The 19,066-nt window shown below is 36.4% G+C and overlaps 1 protein-coding gene across 4 annotated transcripts in view; it reads left to right on the top strand.

Annotated features, from left to right (window-relative positions):
• Positions 1-9,289: 9,289 nt before the first annotated feature.
• Positions 9,290-19,066, top strand: part of TMEM67 (transmembrane protein 67) — a 44,162-nt gene continuing 34,385 nt past the window's right edge. For all 4 annotated transcript variants that reach the window (XR_009005825.1, XM_057532304.1, XM_057532303.1 and 1 more), the window contains exons 1-6: positions 9,290-9,541; positions 11,361-11,449; positions 13,105-13,198; positions 13,913-14,012; positions 15,487-15,556; positions 15,650-15,724. Coding sequence is in view for 3 of the 4 variants with exons in the window: in XM_057532304.1 (XP_057388287.1) it covers positions 9,316-9,541; positions 11,361-11,449; positions 13,105-13,198; positions 13,913-14,012; positions 15,487-15,556; positions 15,650-15,724 (654 nt within the window). In the remaining variant the exon portion in view is untranslated. The remainder of the gene's footprint in view (positions 9,542-11,360; positions 11,450-13,104; positions 13,199-13,912; positions 14,013-15,486; positions 15,557-15,649; positions 15,725-19,066) is intronic.

Below are 19,066 nucleotides of genomic sequence, written 5' to 3'. Positions count from 1 at the left end.
ATTGAAGCTGAGCTTGCTGTGCCTCTTCTCTATGTAAGTAAAGTGCTGTCCCATCCAGGGCTTGACTGCATTGTATTTTTTTTTTTTTTTTTGAAACTCCAATCAATACCAAGATGCAATGGGCAGAAGTGTTTGGAGTTTTCCCCAGGATCGATAATTGGTGCATTGTACTCTGCTTGACACCATGCCATGTGGACACCAAAACATTCTGTCCATAAGGACTATGTCCAGAGGCCTCGTGGTCTAGGTCTAACCCACATTGGTCCTCTGCTCCCTTCCCAGGGATGAAATGAGGGAAGAGAGCATTGAGCTCCCCTTAGAGTTTGGAAGATGACAATAAACTAGAGAATGAGGGAATGAAGCAAGTTTTGATCTTTTCCATTTCAACAAATGTGTATTAAATGCTTATAATGTATTACACACAACTCCAGGACACAATGGTGAACAAAAATGGACATGGTATTTACTCTCGTGGAGACTATAGTTCAGGAGAAGAGAGAAAACTAGTGAAAGAATTATTCAACTAAATGTAAATTTACGACAGGGATAAGAGCTGTAAAAGTGAAATACATGTTCCTCTGAGAGTATTTCATAGGAGGGCCTGGCCTGCTCATGGAAGTCAGGAAGAGAAGTGACAGATGAGCTGGAAGGAAAGGAAGAATTAACAAGGTAAAGGGAAATTGCTGGGAAGGGAAAGGGAGGAGAGGTGGTGCAGGCAGAGAAGTGCACAGGCTCAGTGGCAATCAGAGAACTGAAAGAAGACCAGTGTGGGCAGAGTGCACAGGACAATGAAAGGCTGCAGGAAGAAGTCAGACCCTGCTGGGGGTTACGATTCACGTTAAAGACTTTGAGCTTTCCAGTGGAAAACCAATGAACTATTTTCAGCAGAGAGGTGACATACTAGACTTGCATTTCAAAAGATTACTCCAGCTGAGGTCTGGAGAATGGATTAGACTGTGGCAAGAGTATGCACATGAAGACAGGTCAACAGGTTATTTTGACTTCCAGTTTAAGGTGACAGTTTGAACCGTAGTTATTTTCACTCCTTTCAGAAATCCAAATAAAATATCAGAAAGGGAACTTCCAAAGGAGTTCTGACAAGAATGAAGATGATAGGGTAGGAGACAACAGCAATAAAACTTTGCAAGCAGCAATCAGATGGATAGGTGATCGTTTATTTTGTGAATCCAAGAGGATTCTGAATTGACAGTGGAAAAAGCTAAGAAGAAACCTGATATGCACCTAATAAGTCCTCAAAGGCTTAAGAGGCCTCAATATCTTCTGCTGGGGAAGGAAGTGAAAACAGAGTTGATTGAACATCAATTTATAAAGCACTGAAGACATGCACTTAAGGCTCTTTCCTTCCAGTACAAGAAACCTGTCTCTCCCCCACTATAGCAGAAGATTGAAGGTTTATTCTTTGGAGAGAGTACGACTTAGGGACAATGGGTACAGATGAGATCAGAGGCTCTATATAGAAAAGAAGGGCATCATGTGAATGATGAAATTGAATGACGAAACTCACACTCTCTTTCCCCACTAAAACTGGTAACCAAGCTTAAATCTTCAGGGAGAAGATTATTTCTGGGGAATTCGATCAACACAACAGGGGGGAAACTACTAAGTAAGTGTGGGGGAAGACTAAAGACATTTTCAGATATGCAAGGTCTCTAAAATTTCCTTCTTATGAACCCTCTCAGGAAGCTGCTGAAGTATGTGCTCTGCCCAAAGAAAGAAGTAAACCAGGAAATAAGAGGATATACAATCCACTAAGCCTGAGATCTCTCTTTTCCTCTTCCAGCTTAACAGAGTGCATATTCTCTTCAATCTTGGTTTACTCCCTTGAGGAGAGATCATATAATATAGTGGTTAAGAACATGGATGCCTGAGGCAACAAAAACAAAAATAAACCAGTGGGACTACATCAAACTAAAGAGTCTTCTGCACAGCAAAGGAAACTATCAATAAAATAAAATGGCAACCTACCAAATAGGAGAAAATATTTGCAAATCATATATCTAATAAGAGTAGCTGTCTGAAATATATAAATCACTCATACAATTCAGTAGCAAAAACCCCCCAAAATCCAATTTTAAAAGGGGCATAAGATCTGAATAGACGTTTATCCAAAGAAGACATAGAGATGGCCAACAGGCATGTGAAATGGAGCTCAACATCACTAACCACTCAGGAAATCCAAATCAAAACCACAATGGGATAACACCTCACACCTGTTAGAATGGTTATTATCAAAAAGACAAGAAATAAGTATTGGCCAGCATATAGAGAAAAGGGAACCCTTGTGCACTCTTGGTGGAAATGTAAATTGGTGAGCCATTATGGAAAACAGTATGAAGGTTCCTAAAAAATTAAAAATAGAACTATCATATGATCTAGCAATTCCACTTCTGGGTTTTATCTGAAGAAAATGAAAATACTAACTCAAAAAGATATATGCACCCCCATGTTCACTGTAGCGTTATTTATAATAGCCAAGATATGAAAACAACCTAAGCATCCATCAATGGATGAATGGATAAAGAAGTTGCAAGATACATACACACACACACACACACACACACACACACACACACAGTGGAATATTATTCAGCCACAAAAAAGAATGAAATCTTGCCATTTGCAATAACATGGATGGAACTTGAGGGCATTATAGTAAGTGATAAGTCAGACAGAGAAAGACAAATACCATATGATCATATGATCTCACTTATGTGTGGAATCTTTAAAAACAAAAAAAGCCAAACTCATAGATACAGAGAACAGATTGGTGGTTGACAGAGGCAGGGGGTGAGCAAAATGGGTGGAGGGTGTCAAAAGGTACAAACTTCCAGTTATAAAATAAATAAGTCATGGGGATGTAATGTACAGCATTGTGAATATAGTTAATAATACTGTATTGTATATTTGAAAGTTGCTAAGAGAGCAGATCTTAAAAGTTCTCATCACAAGAAAAAGAATTTTTAACTATGTGTGGTGACAGATGTTGACCAGACTTATTGTGGTGATCATTTTGCAATATATACAAATTTGAATCATTATGTTGTACACCTGAAACTAATGTTACATGTCGGTTGTGCCTCAGTAAAAATAAATAGATAAAATAAAATATTTTCCTAAAAAAATAAGAAAAGAAAAAGAACATAGATGCCTGGATCCTAATACAAGTTCTTATTGGCTCTCTCTGTTCCTAAATTTCTTCATCTATAAAAGGGGGATAACAGTATCTACTTCAAAGGGCTACTGTGAGGATTAAAACCACTTGGAGGAGAACCTGGCCCATAGTAAATGTGTTATATATATTGAAAGGAGAGTCATAGTTCTGAGGAATAATTGAGGATTTTTTTTAATGATAGTACATGATAACTAAAGAAGCAAAGAAGACACTCAAATAAGAGAAAGATAAAAATTGTGGTACGGGACATGACTCAAATGTGAACAGCATTTAAGTAGTCATAGTAATGTAAAAGTGATTACTACTCTAACTGAAAATTTAAAATAAATAGATTAAAAAGATGGAGAGGTTCAGAAAATGTGATAAAAAGCAAATCTTCATCTTCCATAGCAGGCAGACAACTGATAATGCCTACAGCTGAAAAATTAAGTTTAAAACAGGCCATTGCAGTAATTAAGGGGGTGGGGGGGAGGTTGTATTTAGGGTGGCAGTGATGGCAGAGATTAAGAAAAGTAAAAGAATTCAAGGGATATTTGGGCAATAAAGTCAAGAGATATTTAGAAGATAAAAATCAAGAAGTCTTGCTAATGGACTGAAATGGGAAGTTGAAGGGAAGGAAAGCATCAAAAGTTACTCCTCGAGTTTTGGCCTTTATTACAGTTTGGATGATGTTGCCATTAACTGAGATAGAGGACACTAGAAGAGAGCAAGTTTGGGGGTGGGAGAAGGGATGGAGATCATGAGCTGTTTTTGGACACCTGGATTTAAAGACACTCCATTCCACCCAAATGGAGTTTTTCAAGAAAACAGTGGAAATACTGATTCAGAGCTCAGAAAAATTATTTGGCCTGGATATACATATATATGTGAGTCATCTACAAAAAGTGGTCATTGAAGTCATGGACATGACTTTCCCTAGGAGGAAAACCAAAGAATGAGAAGAGTCAAAAGTCTAGGAGTGAGCCCTCGGAGATTCCACATTTAATAGCCAAGTAAAGGAGTCTGGGCCTACAAAGGGCGGAGAGCAGGAATAACTAGAAAGTTTATTCTAGGAATAACCTGGAGGAAGACCAGGAGAGTGTCCCATCATGGAAGCCAAGTTCAGTTTGGAACATACTGAATACAATGCAGCAGTTGTTTATATCTAGTTGTTTATATCTAAGAATCTGGAGATTGGGAAAGAGTGCAAGACTCACCACACAAAAGGCCCCAAATGTAGGATTTTGACCTAATTCCCCTTTTGACCACAACCTCCATTTCTGCACTTTGAATTTAGCCTTCATGTTCTTTGTAGCATTTTAATTCATTAATCCCCTCATGGACTCACTTACCTTTCCCTTTTATTTGTTAATGCCCAGGAAAACACATCCAGGGACTCAAGAGCACCAGTAAAGAATCAGGGTTAAAAAAACGTGGGCTCTGGTGTCAAATTGCCAGGGTTAGAATCATGATCTGAGTGTGACCCTAGGAAGTCATAGATGCTTTCTGAGCCTTGGTTTTCTCATCTGTAAAGTAAAGGTGATGATAATGGTCCCAATTTAGGATCAAATGAGATATTTCAGTGCCTGACACATTGAAAGCAAGAAATTAATACCAATTATTTCAATTATTATCCATGGTCTTAACTCCCACCAACATATTAGATAATTCCTGTAAGTTGAATTTCTACCTTTAAATGTTTTTCTTTATTCAATAAGAAGCCTTTATCTGCCCCAAGTATTTTCTATGTTCCTTTAATGTCACAGTCCACTCAGCCACCCAGATCAGAAAACCTGGGAATGATCCTTATTCCTGTTTACTTCCTCTATCCAAGTCATAAAATTCTCACAATTCTTCCTCCTAAACAGCTCTTTCATTTAGCTTCTCCTGCCTCTCCCTTCTTCCCCTGTCCTATTTAGACCCTAGATTTCTGCTTTAGCTTCCCAAGTGGTCTCTACCTCTAGAGGTTTCCATATACCTCTTTTCTAGAATATTTTCTAAAATGCAAATCTGATCAACAATGGTAGGCAAATAACAGGCATTCAAGAACATTCATTTGTATTTCTTCCTACTTTTCCAGCCTCATCTCCTGCCACTGACCATACACACCCCACACCTCAGGGATACTGAAGTATGTGTCATTCACTGGTGTGCTTGCTCACTCATGCTTCTGGGTCTGTTCTGCTGGTCCCGCTACCTGTCCTGTCCTACAGTGTCTCCTCCTCTGTGACTTCTTCATTGATCTCCCTCCTACCCACCAAGGCAGGGGTAATCCCATCTTCAAGTTGCACAGTCTCAATTAGAGCAGTTATCTCAAAATATTTTAATGATTTGTTTCTATGTATTTCTTTCTATGAAGCCCCTGAGGGAAAGCGCCAGGGATAGCTCTTGTCCCTAACAAGTGTCTACTCATGGAAGTGCTCAATAAATGTTTGAAAAATGATTGAACTCCCCACCAAAGATGAGATGCCCTCTGACTTCCCATAGGGCTCTCTTTCCTGGTGATTATGCCTCTCTTAACTCAGTTTAAGGATTCAAAAACACAATAGTCTTTGGAACACTCAAGATGATTCCCATTTCCAGCTCCAAACTCTTCATCAAGCCCTAGACCTCCACATCCATTTCTGTTATACCTCTCTACCTGAGTAAGCAACTTGTTCAACATAACCAAACTATACTTATCTTCTCCATAAACTGTTCACTTTGACCCTAGGACTTTCCTAGCCTATCCTCTAGATGCTCCCACTCCAACGTGATCTAGCCTTTTTGCAGGTAAGATCTAGACTTGCTGCCAATTTTCAACTCTAAATGATTTCCCTTCCAATTATCCACTCTACCTTTTCAAAATATTTCTTACTTTTACCTATGTTCTTTACTTAGAAAACTGACCTTGCTCAATTTCTCTGATCCCTAGCCCAAGGCTTATTGATGGCTTCACTCATCTTTCTTTTTTCCTTCTAATCCGAGAATGACTTTCTTCCCCTTAGATGGTCCTCCTCCCACTCTTTCTTTAAGTCCTTGACCCCTTCCCAGGAGCTCAAGAGTCAATTATTCCTCTCTTTATTTTAAATCTCTTTTCTACTACTCCTTTCCTTTACTCTCCACTTATAGACATAGTCTCCTTATCCTAAAGAAAAAATTAAAATTCTTTTAGCTCAGTCCCTTCTTTTGCCTTCCTTTCAATGCCAAAATAGCCTACATCTGGCGGTTGCTCTTTCTCAGTACTGTTCTATGACTTGCTTCTACCCCTATCACTGTAATAAAACTGCACTCTAAAAGATAACTAATGATCCCCTAATTTCCAAATCCAAAGACTTTTTCTCCATCCTCAGCCTCCTTGACTTTTTGTAGCACTTATATTGTTAGGACACACAGCATAGTGGTTAAGCAGCCCCAAGAGTTAAACTGCCATAATTTAAAGTTGCTTCTGTAAATTGCAAACCTTGAATTTTGGTAAGTTTTAAAAATCCTCTGTCTCCATTTATCATCTATAAAAAAAGAGATGATAATAGCAGTATAGGTTTCATAAGGTTGTTGAGTGGATGATAATTTTGGTAAGGCATGTTGCAGTGCCTATCTCATTCTAGGTGTTCAATAAGCATTTGCGATAATGTTTGAACCCATCCTTTCACTTTTGGGGGGTAAAGTTCTTCCTAAGCTGACACTAAAACATGTTCTTCTTCTCATCCACTTCTATGTATAACTCTTCACTTCTTTGCTGGGTGATATTGGGCATGTCTTTAAGCCTGATAAATGGAGATTACTACCTATTCATAAAAAGATTGAAAAGATACATGTAAGAAGTTTAAGTTTAGCACAATATCTGGCATACAAAAAAATTTGCTTTTCTGACTAAAGAGACAGAGGAAACATCTCTGGTTCAGTAACGTTCCTTCTTCCTGTCTTAAATCTGAATGTTGATATCTGGTGTAAGGCAATCACATTGCAGGTAGGAGGGAAAAGCCAAGTAAACGGCAGAGATGACTATCTGATATCATTCAATGAACACCAGCAGCCCCTACCTCCAGAATTCCCATGTTTGTTTTTGTTTAAGCCACTGTGAACTGGCTTAAACTACCTGATCTTCTATTACTTGCAATGAAAATATTCCTAATGATACAGTCCCAATTTATGCTTAACAGTTTTAGCTAACAGTCTTTCTGTTATCCTTCTAGGCAGTTTATAAAGATGAACCGAGAGTATCTACAGTTATTTCCAACTTAACTACATCTATTTTGAATCCTTGTGCTACAAATAAACTATTTAGCTATTTGGGGAAGTTTTTTAGGTGCAGTGCCCAAAGGTCTTAGACAACCACATAGTTCCACTGTCTGTGGTATAAAATGGCAGTATCATCTTGTTAACTAAAGACAACAGGTTTGTCCTACATATAGAATATGCCTTTTTTTCTCTACCTATTCTGCAAAGAAGCCACTAAATGGATTGAGAAGATAACAACTGAGTAAAGCAACTCGTTCAACATAACGAGTATGAAAAGATAACAACAATTTTGGAGTTGGCCAGATGGAGACAGAGTCTAGTTTCACCACTTCCTAAAATGTAACTTTTTTGATCCTCAGTTTCTCTAATTGTAAAAGTAGCCAAAAAAGGGGACAGCGTTCCTGCAAAGGGTTATTATGAAGAGTTAAGGTTAATGCTGTCAAGTGCCTAGCATAGTGCACAGTGTGGAATACAAAGAATCTGCTCTTTTATTGCTTCAATTATATAGTAGACAGTGAGTAAATTTTACTGCCCTGACCACTCCCACAGAGCATTAAGGAAGACTAGAGTTAAAATTCACCCACAGGAAGCTTTTGCGGATTAATCTCAACTATTCTGACCATACTCCTTCTGAGCCCCCATTAACATTTATGGAGTCATATGTTTTTCAAAAATTATATTCAGATAAGTGATTTCTACTTCAAATTAGACACTCCAACAACATGGTAATTACTCAAAAAACATTTTTTTAATGCCTCTTTAAGGAACAGTTTTCATAACATACACCTTCTGTGTCATAGATATTAGCGACAGAGTGAATGCTGGTCTTTTGGGGAAGGTCACATGACAAATACTAGGCCTAATGGTGGCTAATAGTTAAAGTTATCTAACTTCCTTAGATGCATTTTCCCACACGTATTGAGAACATTATACATGTGTATTTTCCTTAATAGTGATAAATCATCATTTTTATTATGAAGTTTGTGGTTTTTTGGGGAAAGCCAAAAGTCATTTCAAGATACCACTGATGAATAAGGTGGCTTCAAAATATGCCAGATTTTATTGGGGGGGAGAACAAAATACAACAACAAAAGCAGAAGTGAAATTTAAATATTAAGAAATAACTTTTTCTTTTATGACCCAGAAACTGGCTTTGAAGGTAATTCTAAAATGTTTCGGGGCTAACAGCTTCCAAGAGTGCCCATTTTGAAAGACAACAATCATGTATGTGTATATTTGATTTTAAAAAATAAGTTCCTAAAAAAAAAAAAAATAAAAAATAAAAATAAAAATAAAAATAAAAAATAAGTTCCTTTTTTATTCACAACTGGACTAAAGATCTCATTTTATAAACATGATGTCTATGCTTAAAACACAGAACATGGAAACACAAAGAAAGGTCTGTCAGGAAAGATCTGTTTTTAGTGCTTGAGCCAGTCTTCCAACATTGCATATTTCAAATCAGTGTTTTTCCTACTTTTTTGACCAATGTATTTTGACAAATACATTGTTGGAATGTCTCCTTTAACACGAAAATAACCTAGTCTGTGTAAATTTTGATGTAAATATCATTTAACAGTTTAATGAAGCAATACTTAATTTGTGTGATAAAAATCAGATATTTTCTTTGCTGTGGTTATCTATTTCGCCACCTCCTAAATTGATTTCACGTCCCGCTAATGGGTCGAGTAGCAGAGTTTGAAGCAAACGTTTTAAATAGCCGGTCCCACCTGCCAGGCTCCAGGGTAGGCTTGCCTCTAACTCATGCTTTCCCAGACCAGCCAGCTTCCCGAGCTTTGGTAACCTAGCAACCAGGCAGCGCAGGCAGACACTTCCGGACCGCAGTTGTCCAATCAGCTCTGCAGAGTTGTCGCGGAGGCTGATGGGGCGCCGGAGACTGTGCGGCCGCTAGTGTGTGCATCATGGTGACGGGCGGACGCGGGACTGTGGTGGCAATGGCGGCTTGGTCCACCTTAAACGCTGCGGGTGTGACTCTGTTCCTCTTGTTGGTCCTTCTTCGCGTCTCACAGGCTCAGACCTTCTTCTTCCCTTTCCGGCAGCCGGAGACGTGCGGCCACAACCAGTACTTCGATATCTCCGCGCTCTCCTGTGTCGCGTGTGGACCCAATCAGAGGCAGGATGCTCGAGGTGAGACGGTCCAGGATGGGCCCTAGCCAAAGTAACACCTCCGCCTTGATGCTGTCCCCAGACCCCTCGTCACTAAAACATCTTTTCGTCTGCGGAAGGAATGTTTCAGAAAGGTTAACTGCCAACGCCTGAGAGGAGGGTTTCCTTGGAGGATTGAAGCTTGCACACAACGAGTGAGGTTGGGGAAACCCTGAGTCCGCTACCTCATAGGCTGTCGTAATTAATTTCTCGGCTCCAGTCCCCCACTCCTCATCCGGGGGTCTTTAGGGAGGCACCTGGAAAGCTGACTACCGAAGGAAGAAAAATAGAGAAGTAATCTGAGGTGCAGAGGAGCAGGTGACAGAACAGGTTAGGGAGGGAATGCAAATTAGCGCTTGTAAACTTTGATAGTTTTTGATCTTTTCAAATCCCAGAATTTAGAGCTGGAAGGGACCTTAACCGTAATCGGGTCCAGTCTCCTCGTTTTACAGATAAGGAAATGGAAGCCCAGATGAGGTCGTAATGTCTTCTTTGTCTTCTAAAAATTGGGGACGGGAAGAACTCCTGTCTCTTTGCCCTCAGTCTTGACCTATGTGTTTCCACTATACAGTCTGTCCGTAATATTATAGATTTCCTTAGGATTTAGCCCTTTCATTGTTGAATATTACTGATTGCCTTTAAAGTCTCTTTAGATTAAACTTAACTTTTTTCTTCTTGAGACGTTCATCATTTGGTCCTAGTTGTCCTCACTGAAACTGCTCAGAATAAGAGTTTTCCTATATTATAAAGTTTAGAATGTTTTTAATTTCGGTTTGGGCACCCAGGGTATTAACTTTCTGCCATCTTGAAATTTGATGTATCTTTATTTAAGTCATTGTGTAGGACAGGTCAGGATTCTCAGGTGAGGAAATATGAATGAGAAAGCATTACCCAGACTCTAAAGTGTAAGGTTCATAGTTATGAACCCTGATGTCATAAGCATTCTACTACATGGATTCCTATGGGTGCTGTATCCACTTAATGCCTTCTTAGAGAATGCTGTCCTTACCTACCCAGCAAATTGAGTAGTGATTATCTTATAAAGTTTACTATCTTTCCAAACAGAGGAAAACAGTGATTTATTTGAATCGAGGTAACTTTCCTAATAAGGTTTTGTTTTGACAAAGTAAATTTGAATTCATTGAATATACGTGTATGGTTGGATGAAATAGAAATGTAAAATCTCCCATAGCAGTTAATCAGTAGTTTGGTTATTAGTTTAATAGCTATAACTTAATAGTTTATTTATGCTTGCACTTAAAATGGTAGCAAACACAATACCTACTGTGTGCCAGACGGATTCTAAGACCTTTACAGATAATAACTAACTTATATTAACCCCGTGAGGTAGGTACTGTTTGTTGTTCCCATTTTAGCAAATTGGAAGCCAAGGCACAGAGCAGTTCAGTATCTTGCTCAGAGTCACACAACCAAGTAACAGAATCAAGATTAGAACCTACGCAGTACTGGCTCCACTGTGTTGCTTTTTTTTTTTTTTTAATATTTATTCATTTGGTTGCACTGGGTCTTAGTTGTGGCAGGAGGGCTCCTTAGTTGCGGCTTGCGGGCTCCTTAGTTGTGGCATGCAAACTCTTAGTTGTGGCATGCATGTGGGATCTAGTTTCCTAACCAGGGATCAAACCCCAGCCCCCTGTATTGGGAACACAGAGTCTTAACCACTGTGCCACCAGGGAAGTCCCTCCGCTGTCTTGCTCTTAACTACTACTTCTTAAGAGTTATTAAAATTTTCCTATCTTGGAGTTTTATTTATCAAGGTCAAAATTGGCTCTTTTCTTTTTAGGAACTGTATGTGTGTGTCTACCAGGATTTCAGATGATCTCTAATAATGGAGGACCTGATATTATTTGTAAAAAGTGCCCAGAAAACATGGTATGGAGTATTTATTTTAAAAAATAATCTTACTGTAAAAAATAATAAATTAAATACCTTTGTTTTTTAAACTACAATTTAATGCTGTACTCTAATATTTTCCCACAGATTTTAAAATTATTAAGCCAACTTTGTTTTTACTAGAGTAAATTTTGGGAGATCAGTGAAATTTTGCAAACTTGGAAAAAAACAAAGATATTGCTTTACTTTTTAAAACCTGAAATCTGAAAAAACACAAAGCTGTGAAAATTTGAGTGTCTTTATTTTTATTTTTATTTCATAGAGAAACTGAGTTATAAAAGCAAATATCAATAGATGAGTGAATGATACATATATAGAGCAGTTTTGCATGTGTGTATCATTTGGTACAGAGTGAGTTCAGTGTCTTAGATTTAGCGTCAACAGTTTTATATAATGATTCATGTTCGTAATGATATCTGAGTGATGAGTTCATGAAATGCCAGTTTCATCAGTAAATAGGTTAATATCTGTTGCTGTTTTGTTAATCATTTCATTATATCATAATTTTTGGAAAATAAGTAAATTAATAGTTACTATATATGATGATTCTTAATTAACAGAAATATATCTTTGAATCATTTTGGGTAATTAGGAGTCAGTGTGCCAGTTCTGCCTTTATAGTAATGTTTCTTCTCATTATTGTATTAAAAAAATTGAGTGGGAATTTAATATTTAATATATAAACCAGTCCTGGTTTATGACTAGTACTTACAGGTTTGATGATCATTTTGAAACTTTATATTTTTGGAAATATTGACCCTAGCTGAATTACAGTGATAAAAAGCTGCTAATATGAAATGGTGCCAAAGCAGATTTATTTTTCAGTGACATTACTAAGCTATCATAATTTTTAAATAGTCCTACATGTATAAATGTACTAATAAATATAGGAGCATTTCTTGATATATCTAGTCTTTTCAACCAAAACCTAAAATAATTTGTGGCATTGTTTTGTTGTTACCATTGTTTTCTATTAATTTTGGTTACATCCATATTTGTAATAAAATTACTGTATTTTTACCCTAGGTTTTTTTCTAAACCATATAATATTTTAAGCCCAATTTTTGATGATGTCATATTTTATCAAAAACCTTTACTAGTACAAACTATTAGTAGATAAAAGGAAAGATCTCATAATTTAAACAACTTTAAGTATATTTATTTACCATAACATTCATCCATTTTAAATCATAACTTAATTGTTAAAAGCTATTGTATTTGAATTTTTAAAAATTAGAATAACTATTTTAGAACAGGTAAGACTAAACTATTAATTGGCTATCTGTTGATTAAATAGTGTTGAATTTTGTTGCATTTTTTCTTTGTAAATGGAAAAACTGAATGACAATATTAATTATGAGAGTAAGGACTCATTTAAATTGAAAATCATAAGGAAGAAAGAACTATTGCCTGGAGTTAATAGTAGTCAGTACTTATAGTAATAATGTATAGCTTAATTTTTGAATATAAGCACAAATTGTCTATCCAGGAAATCTTTATGTGGCTCATATTTGTATAATTTATTTGCATATCTCCTGCAAATTATACACTATTGTGGCTTTTTGAACTTACATGATCAGTTAAGAAGGAGAACATTAATTAAGAAAGGGAAAATTTTTTTTTTTTTAATTTAGAAAGGTGTTACTGGAGATGGCTGGAACTGTATTTCTTGCCCTGGTGGTTTAACTGCAGAAGGAAAATGCCACTGTCCCACTGGCCATATTTTAGGTAAGAAGTAGATTCTAGAATGTGTCCTTATAGACTCATTTTTTTTCCTGTTTTTAATGTACATTGTATACATTGTAACCACAGGAAATATAAGTGGTATTTTTTATGTAAATATTTCATACCAAAAACATTGTTCTCCAGCATACTTTTTTCAGTTAATGGTATGATCTGTTAGAGCTACCACATTCTTTTTAATCCACTCCATGGTATTTCATAGCATTTTGCTATTTAAAATATTTAGATTGTTTTTTTAACAAATAATGTTTTGATGAATATTCTTATGCACATGTTCAAGTGTTTCTGTGGGTTAGGTATCTGAAAATGGAATTGTAGTATTATAAGGTATGTGAAATTACAATTTTAATAGATACCACCAAAAGCCCTCTAAGTTGTGAAACTTATCAGAAGTCTATGAAAATACTTGTTTCCCCAAATCCAGTGTAACAGGAACATGCAGGTAAGAGGTAAGAAGTTCTTTGAGGAAAATATATTAATTTATTATGATGATGATGATTTGGAAATTGGTTTCTGTATTTTTTATGTGGGAATGGGGAAGCCTTCACTTTTCGATACTTTATTATGTTTGACATGTCTTTATGCAAACAAGGTGTTTTGAGAATTACTAGAATAATAATTACACCTGGGTTTTACGAAGTGTGTAGAAGCTTATCTATTGACTATGAGTTAACATCTTATTGTTTCTAAATTGTTTAGTGGAAAGAGATGTTAATGGAACGTTGTTGTCTCAAGCAACTTGTAAGCTCTGTGAGGAAAGTGAAAACTCTTTTACAATAGCAAATGCTTTAGGAAACAGGTAAGCGGTGTGCTGGGTGCTGACTTCGTTAATGTCTTATATTTATGTAGAATCTGTGCCTTTCCTGTCAGATTCCTTGCTCCTCACAATAACCCAAGGAAGGATAGAAATAAACAGGTAAAGAAGCTGAGGCCCAGAAAATGAGACAGAATAGGGTTTAATTCTTGTTTCAGTGTCTTGTTGGTTGTTTGACCTCGCTCGATAAGTCTGTCTCCTTGTCTTCAGAATGGGGACATACCACCCACTTCATAGGCTGTTACCACAGCTCAGAAACATACTTTACATACCTAAAGTTCTTAGCTAAGTACTACAGAGTAAGTGCTCAGTAAAAGGTAGCTATTTTTGTTTGTCATGTAATTTGTACATAATCTATAATATAATGCATAGTATATAATAGTAACTTTTATTTGCAATCTGCTTATTATATACTAGGTACTATCTTTATATATTATATTACATAAAAATATGTTAATAAATGTGATGATAATTATCATAATCCAGGTATCCTGATTTATAGCCTGATTCTCTGTCACTTCCTGTTCCCCATTTATGCATGCATACCTGCACACCACATACACACCCCTCCCTTTCTTTAACTCAAACACATCATCCCTATTCCAATTCTTCAATTTTTTTAGACGCCTACATGCTGACCTCCCTCTAAATACCGTTTTCTCTTCAGTTCCCAAATTTGAGATAGAAAATACTTGAGCAGTTTCTCCTGGGGATACTTAGTGTTGGATCATCTTTTCTCTCAGGCTGACCTAGGTTGTAGTATCCTAATACAGACTACTGGGTTGATCCCCTATTCCTCCCCTCTTATACCTCCCCAAGCCTAGTCTGAGTTCTGTGCTGTGCCCCAGCTCCTCCTCCTACCTGTTCTATTTTGTAAGGAATGAGTACCCATAGAAGCCTATCAGTGTCCCCACTAGTCCGCTGCCTCCCTCCCTCTATCTCATTCATTAATGAAAAATATAAAGTATTTTCCTAAAATAAATAAAGACGATGAAAAGACTTTTAAGAGTGTTTGTTGTAGGTTTGATGAGGGTATAGATACTTGTTTCTTTTCAGCATGTTACCTTTTTGCTTTGTGGCAGAAAAATAAGGAAAGTATATTCGATAATAACTACTTATAAAAATAGATTTGGTTTCATTTATATGAGTTTGTTGGATTCTTTTGTTATTTGAGTGACTTAACCATCTTTGCTATTCAATACTATTTATTTTATATTACCTGCGGTTTCAAAAGAATATTTGCCTATTATTGGTTAATTTTATTTATTTATACCTTGCCTTGTAATACAAAGAGTAGTATATCAGCATTAATACTTTTAATATGTTTACTTTATTACAAGTAATTGCTTAGTTGAATGAATCTATTCTAATCTAATCAGTTAGGAAGACAAGTTCTCAATTAAATTAGGGCTAGTGTAATTTATTAACATTTAAAAAATTATTTTTGTTATATTGACAGGTGTGTCCAATGTGAACCAACATTCATTAATACCAGCAGGTCCTGTGTGTGTTCAGAACCTAACATTTTAGTAAGTCTAATCAATTGATAATGTATATACTTTTAAATTAAATTACTTATATTCTTCCATAAACTTTTTTTTTTTTCTTATTTATTAATGAAGACAGGGGGATTATGCTTCAGCAGCACAGGGAATTTCCCTCCACGTATGATTTCAGCTGCACGTTATGGAGATCTTGTGAGTGTGCTTCAGTTTTTTTGTTCTATTGTTAAGGATATTTCTGCATTTCTTCCTTTGGTAATTAATTTGGGGCTAAAATGAGAAACGTTTATGTGTAAATCACTTTAAAACAGAAATTATCATTCAATAAGAAACATTAGACTAACAACTCAGCATTATAATTTATAAGTACAGTTGCTCTCTTCTCTACCTTAGCTCATTTCTTTTTCAGTGGATTTCAGAATGTTTAAGCTGGAAAGGTCCTTTATAGATCCTATAAAGAATGCAGTATAATATAGTTAAGAGCACCAGAGACTCTAGATTTGAACCCTGGATTTACCAGTCATTAGTTTTATACCTTTGGGCTTTCTAAACGTCAGTTTTATTGTCTATAGGTTGGGTATAATAATACCTACCTCACAGAGCCTGTACATGGTAGTCACTGGAGATTTGAGGATTATTTGTATCCGGCCAAGTTCCTTGTTTATAGATGAGAGTGTGATGGCATATAGTTAGAGCTTTTGCAACAGAATCTAGTGATGACAAGATCTGGGATGTAAAATGGGAAGTGGATGAATTGAAACTGAAGAGGTCGTCAGTCCGAGAGAATAGGAGTTAGATGACTAACTAGGAGTTAGTTAATGAGTAGAGCTTGTGTGGACAGGCTAGGATCTGGTTGCTACAATCATCATTGAATAAATGGGAGTGACTAGGGGGGCTGTAAGGATAGCCGTGATGAGGGTGGAATCTGGAATCCTCATGAATAAAGCAAAAATTCCTCTCCTCCAGTATAGTCTTGTGGGATTACAAGCAAGTACCAAATATTTGCAGAAAAACAAATACTAAAATAGACATATACATAGGGAGCTTAAGATCATCCAAAAATTGGCTCATTTGTAATAAGATTTATGTTTTCTGTGGCATTCTTCTCCAGTCTCGGATTATAGTGACATATACCATTATCAAATTTGCAGGCCTTTAATTTTCATTTTTTTCCTTTTCAAAATAAGTAAAAATAATTTTGCCAAAAATTCCAACAATGTCTCTTTTTCATATTTGGTCTCAGATTACCAGTCATTTAGAGGTCATGTCCCCTTCAGTCTCCTCCAATCTGGAACAGGTCCTCAGTCTTTCCCTGCCTTTCATGAACTCGACAGTTTTGTCATTTTACTATTTTTTTTTTTTTTTTTTTTGGCCATGCCACACGGCTTGTGGGATCTTGTGTCCTGACCAGGGATTGAACCCTGGGCCACAGTAATGAAAACCCAGAATCCTAACCTCTAGGCCACCAGGGAAGTCCCCTAGCTCGACAGTTTTGAAGACTATAGGCCTTACAATCCAGAGGGTGACCCTCAACCTGGGTCCATCCAGTCTTTTTTCATAATCAGGACATGCCTGGCAGGAAACCACAAAAAAGATGTTGTGCTCTTCTCAATCCATTGCGTCACATCAGGAGACACATGATGTCCATCTGTCCCACCACTGGTGATGTCAACCTAACTGTCACCCCCTGCTGTAAACTCACCACATCTGCTATTAAGTTACCATTTTCCCTTTGTATTTGGTAGTATTTTTGAGGAGAATTTCCAGGGTTACACTTCTTCTTCTCTAAACCTTCTCTAAACTAAGTAGCTTTAGTTTCCACTGATGTCACTTGCCTTCATCAACCACTACTATGATGGTTGCCAAATGTTTCTATCATTCCTTCCACATTATTAACGTTCTACTGTAAGGAATTTTCCCTTCCTCACCTTTATATATTTATTTGTTCATAAGGACAGTATGGATTTGTGGGTTCCTATTTTATTCCCTTTTTATAATCCAGTATATGTATTATTTGTTTTGGTGCTCAAATTGTCATAGATTTGGCCATTATTAGAAGCCCCTTTGAGTTGGTTCCTATGTCTTTTTGACATATCTCTATCATTCTTTGAGCATTTCCTTACTTTCTGGCACAATAAGATTTCCAGGCTCATCTTGTACTTTTCCTGCTTCAGCCCTGGAAACAGTTATTTCTCTAAGAAGCTCTTAAGGATGATATTTAGAAACCAAGATTACCATGCTTAGTATGCCCTCTTTAGCAGACATAGCTAGAAAATATATACACACATTATGTATATACATACACACATCTCTAACTATTTCTGTATTTATCCTATAGTTTTATATAATTTTATAAGAGACATCCAATCCTCCTCAAGTAATATACCAGACAATCAATAAAAACTTTCCAAATATATGAATCAGTGTCTTCCCATTCCCTTTTTCCAAAAACACCTTACGTCTTGGTTTGTTTTCCCAACTTAAATTTTGAAAAATTTTTAAGTTGCAGAAAAGTTGGAAAAAATAATAACTGTGCATATATCTTTTAGTAGTTTAACCAATTATTAATGTTTTGCCACATTTGCTTTATCTCTGTGTATGTAAACGTATGCATATGCACACATACGCATCCATATTTTTTTCTGAGCCACTTGCAAATAAGTTGTAGCTGTATAACATTTCACTCCTAAATAGTTTATTATGTAGCTCCTAAGAACAAGGACATTTTTCTGGTATCACACCTAATAAGATTAAAATTAATATAATAGAATTACCTGATATACTGTTCATATCCAAATTTCCCCACTTGTTTCAATAAAGTCTTTTTGGCAAGGGGGACCCAGGATCAGTGAAAGACCCCACACTGAGTTAATCTTTTTAGTCTCCTTTAATTTAGAACAGAGAGACCCTTGTTCTGTTTTGCTTTTTGGGTTTTTTGGTTTTGTTTTGGGTTTTTTTTTTTTTTTTTTTTTTGCTTTTATGGCATTGACTCTTGCAGAGTCAAGGCCAACTTTCTTGTAGAGCATCCCACACTCTGGATTTTTCTCATGATTAGACTCAGTGAAATGTCTTTTTGCAAAAATATGATATAGGTGTTGTGTACAGCCCATTGCATCAACAAGGAGCACATAATGTCAGGATGTGCAGTTAGTGGTGATGCTAAATTGACTGCCTGGTCATGGTGCTGTCTGCCACTTCTCTCCATTGTAAAGGTACTGTGACTAATAAGTTAGTCTGAGATTTTACTTTGAGACTACTTACATATCTATTTTAGCAGCCATTGATGAACCTTACCTGAATCAATTATTAAATTGGTTATTTCAAAATGATTTCACAATTCTGTTGTTCCCTTTATATTTTTAGTTAGCAGTCTTCTATAAAGAATGCTTTCTTTTCTCTCTGTGCTTTTTTTTTTTTTAACTTTACTGCAAACTCCAGGTATCATGAGTGTGTTATAATCTGTCACTGTTATTCTTTTTTTCAAAGCTCAAATTGTCTCACATTTGGACTTCCCTTTGGTATAGCCCCTGTGTTATT

The sequence above is a fragment of the Balaenoptera acutorostrata genome, chromosome 17 (genome assembly GCF_949987535.1).
Source record: "Balaenoptera acutorostrata chromosome 17, mBalAcu1.1, whole genome shotgun sequence".
In the NCBI taxonomy this organism is placed as follows: Eukaryota; Metazoa; Chordata; class Mammalia; order Artiodactyla; family Balaenopteridae; genus Balaenoptera; species Balaenoptera acutorostrata.
This window is presented reverse-complemented; position numbering and strand designations above follow the sequence as displayed.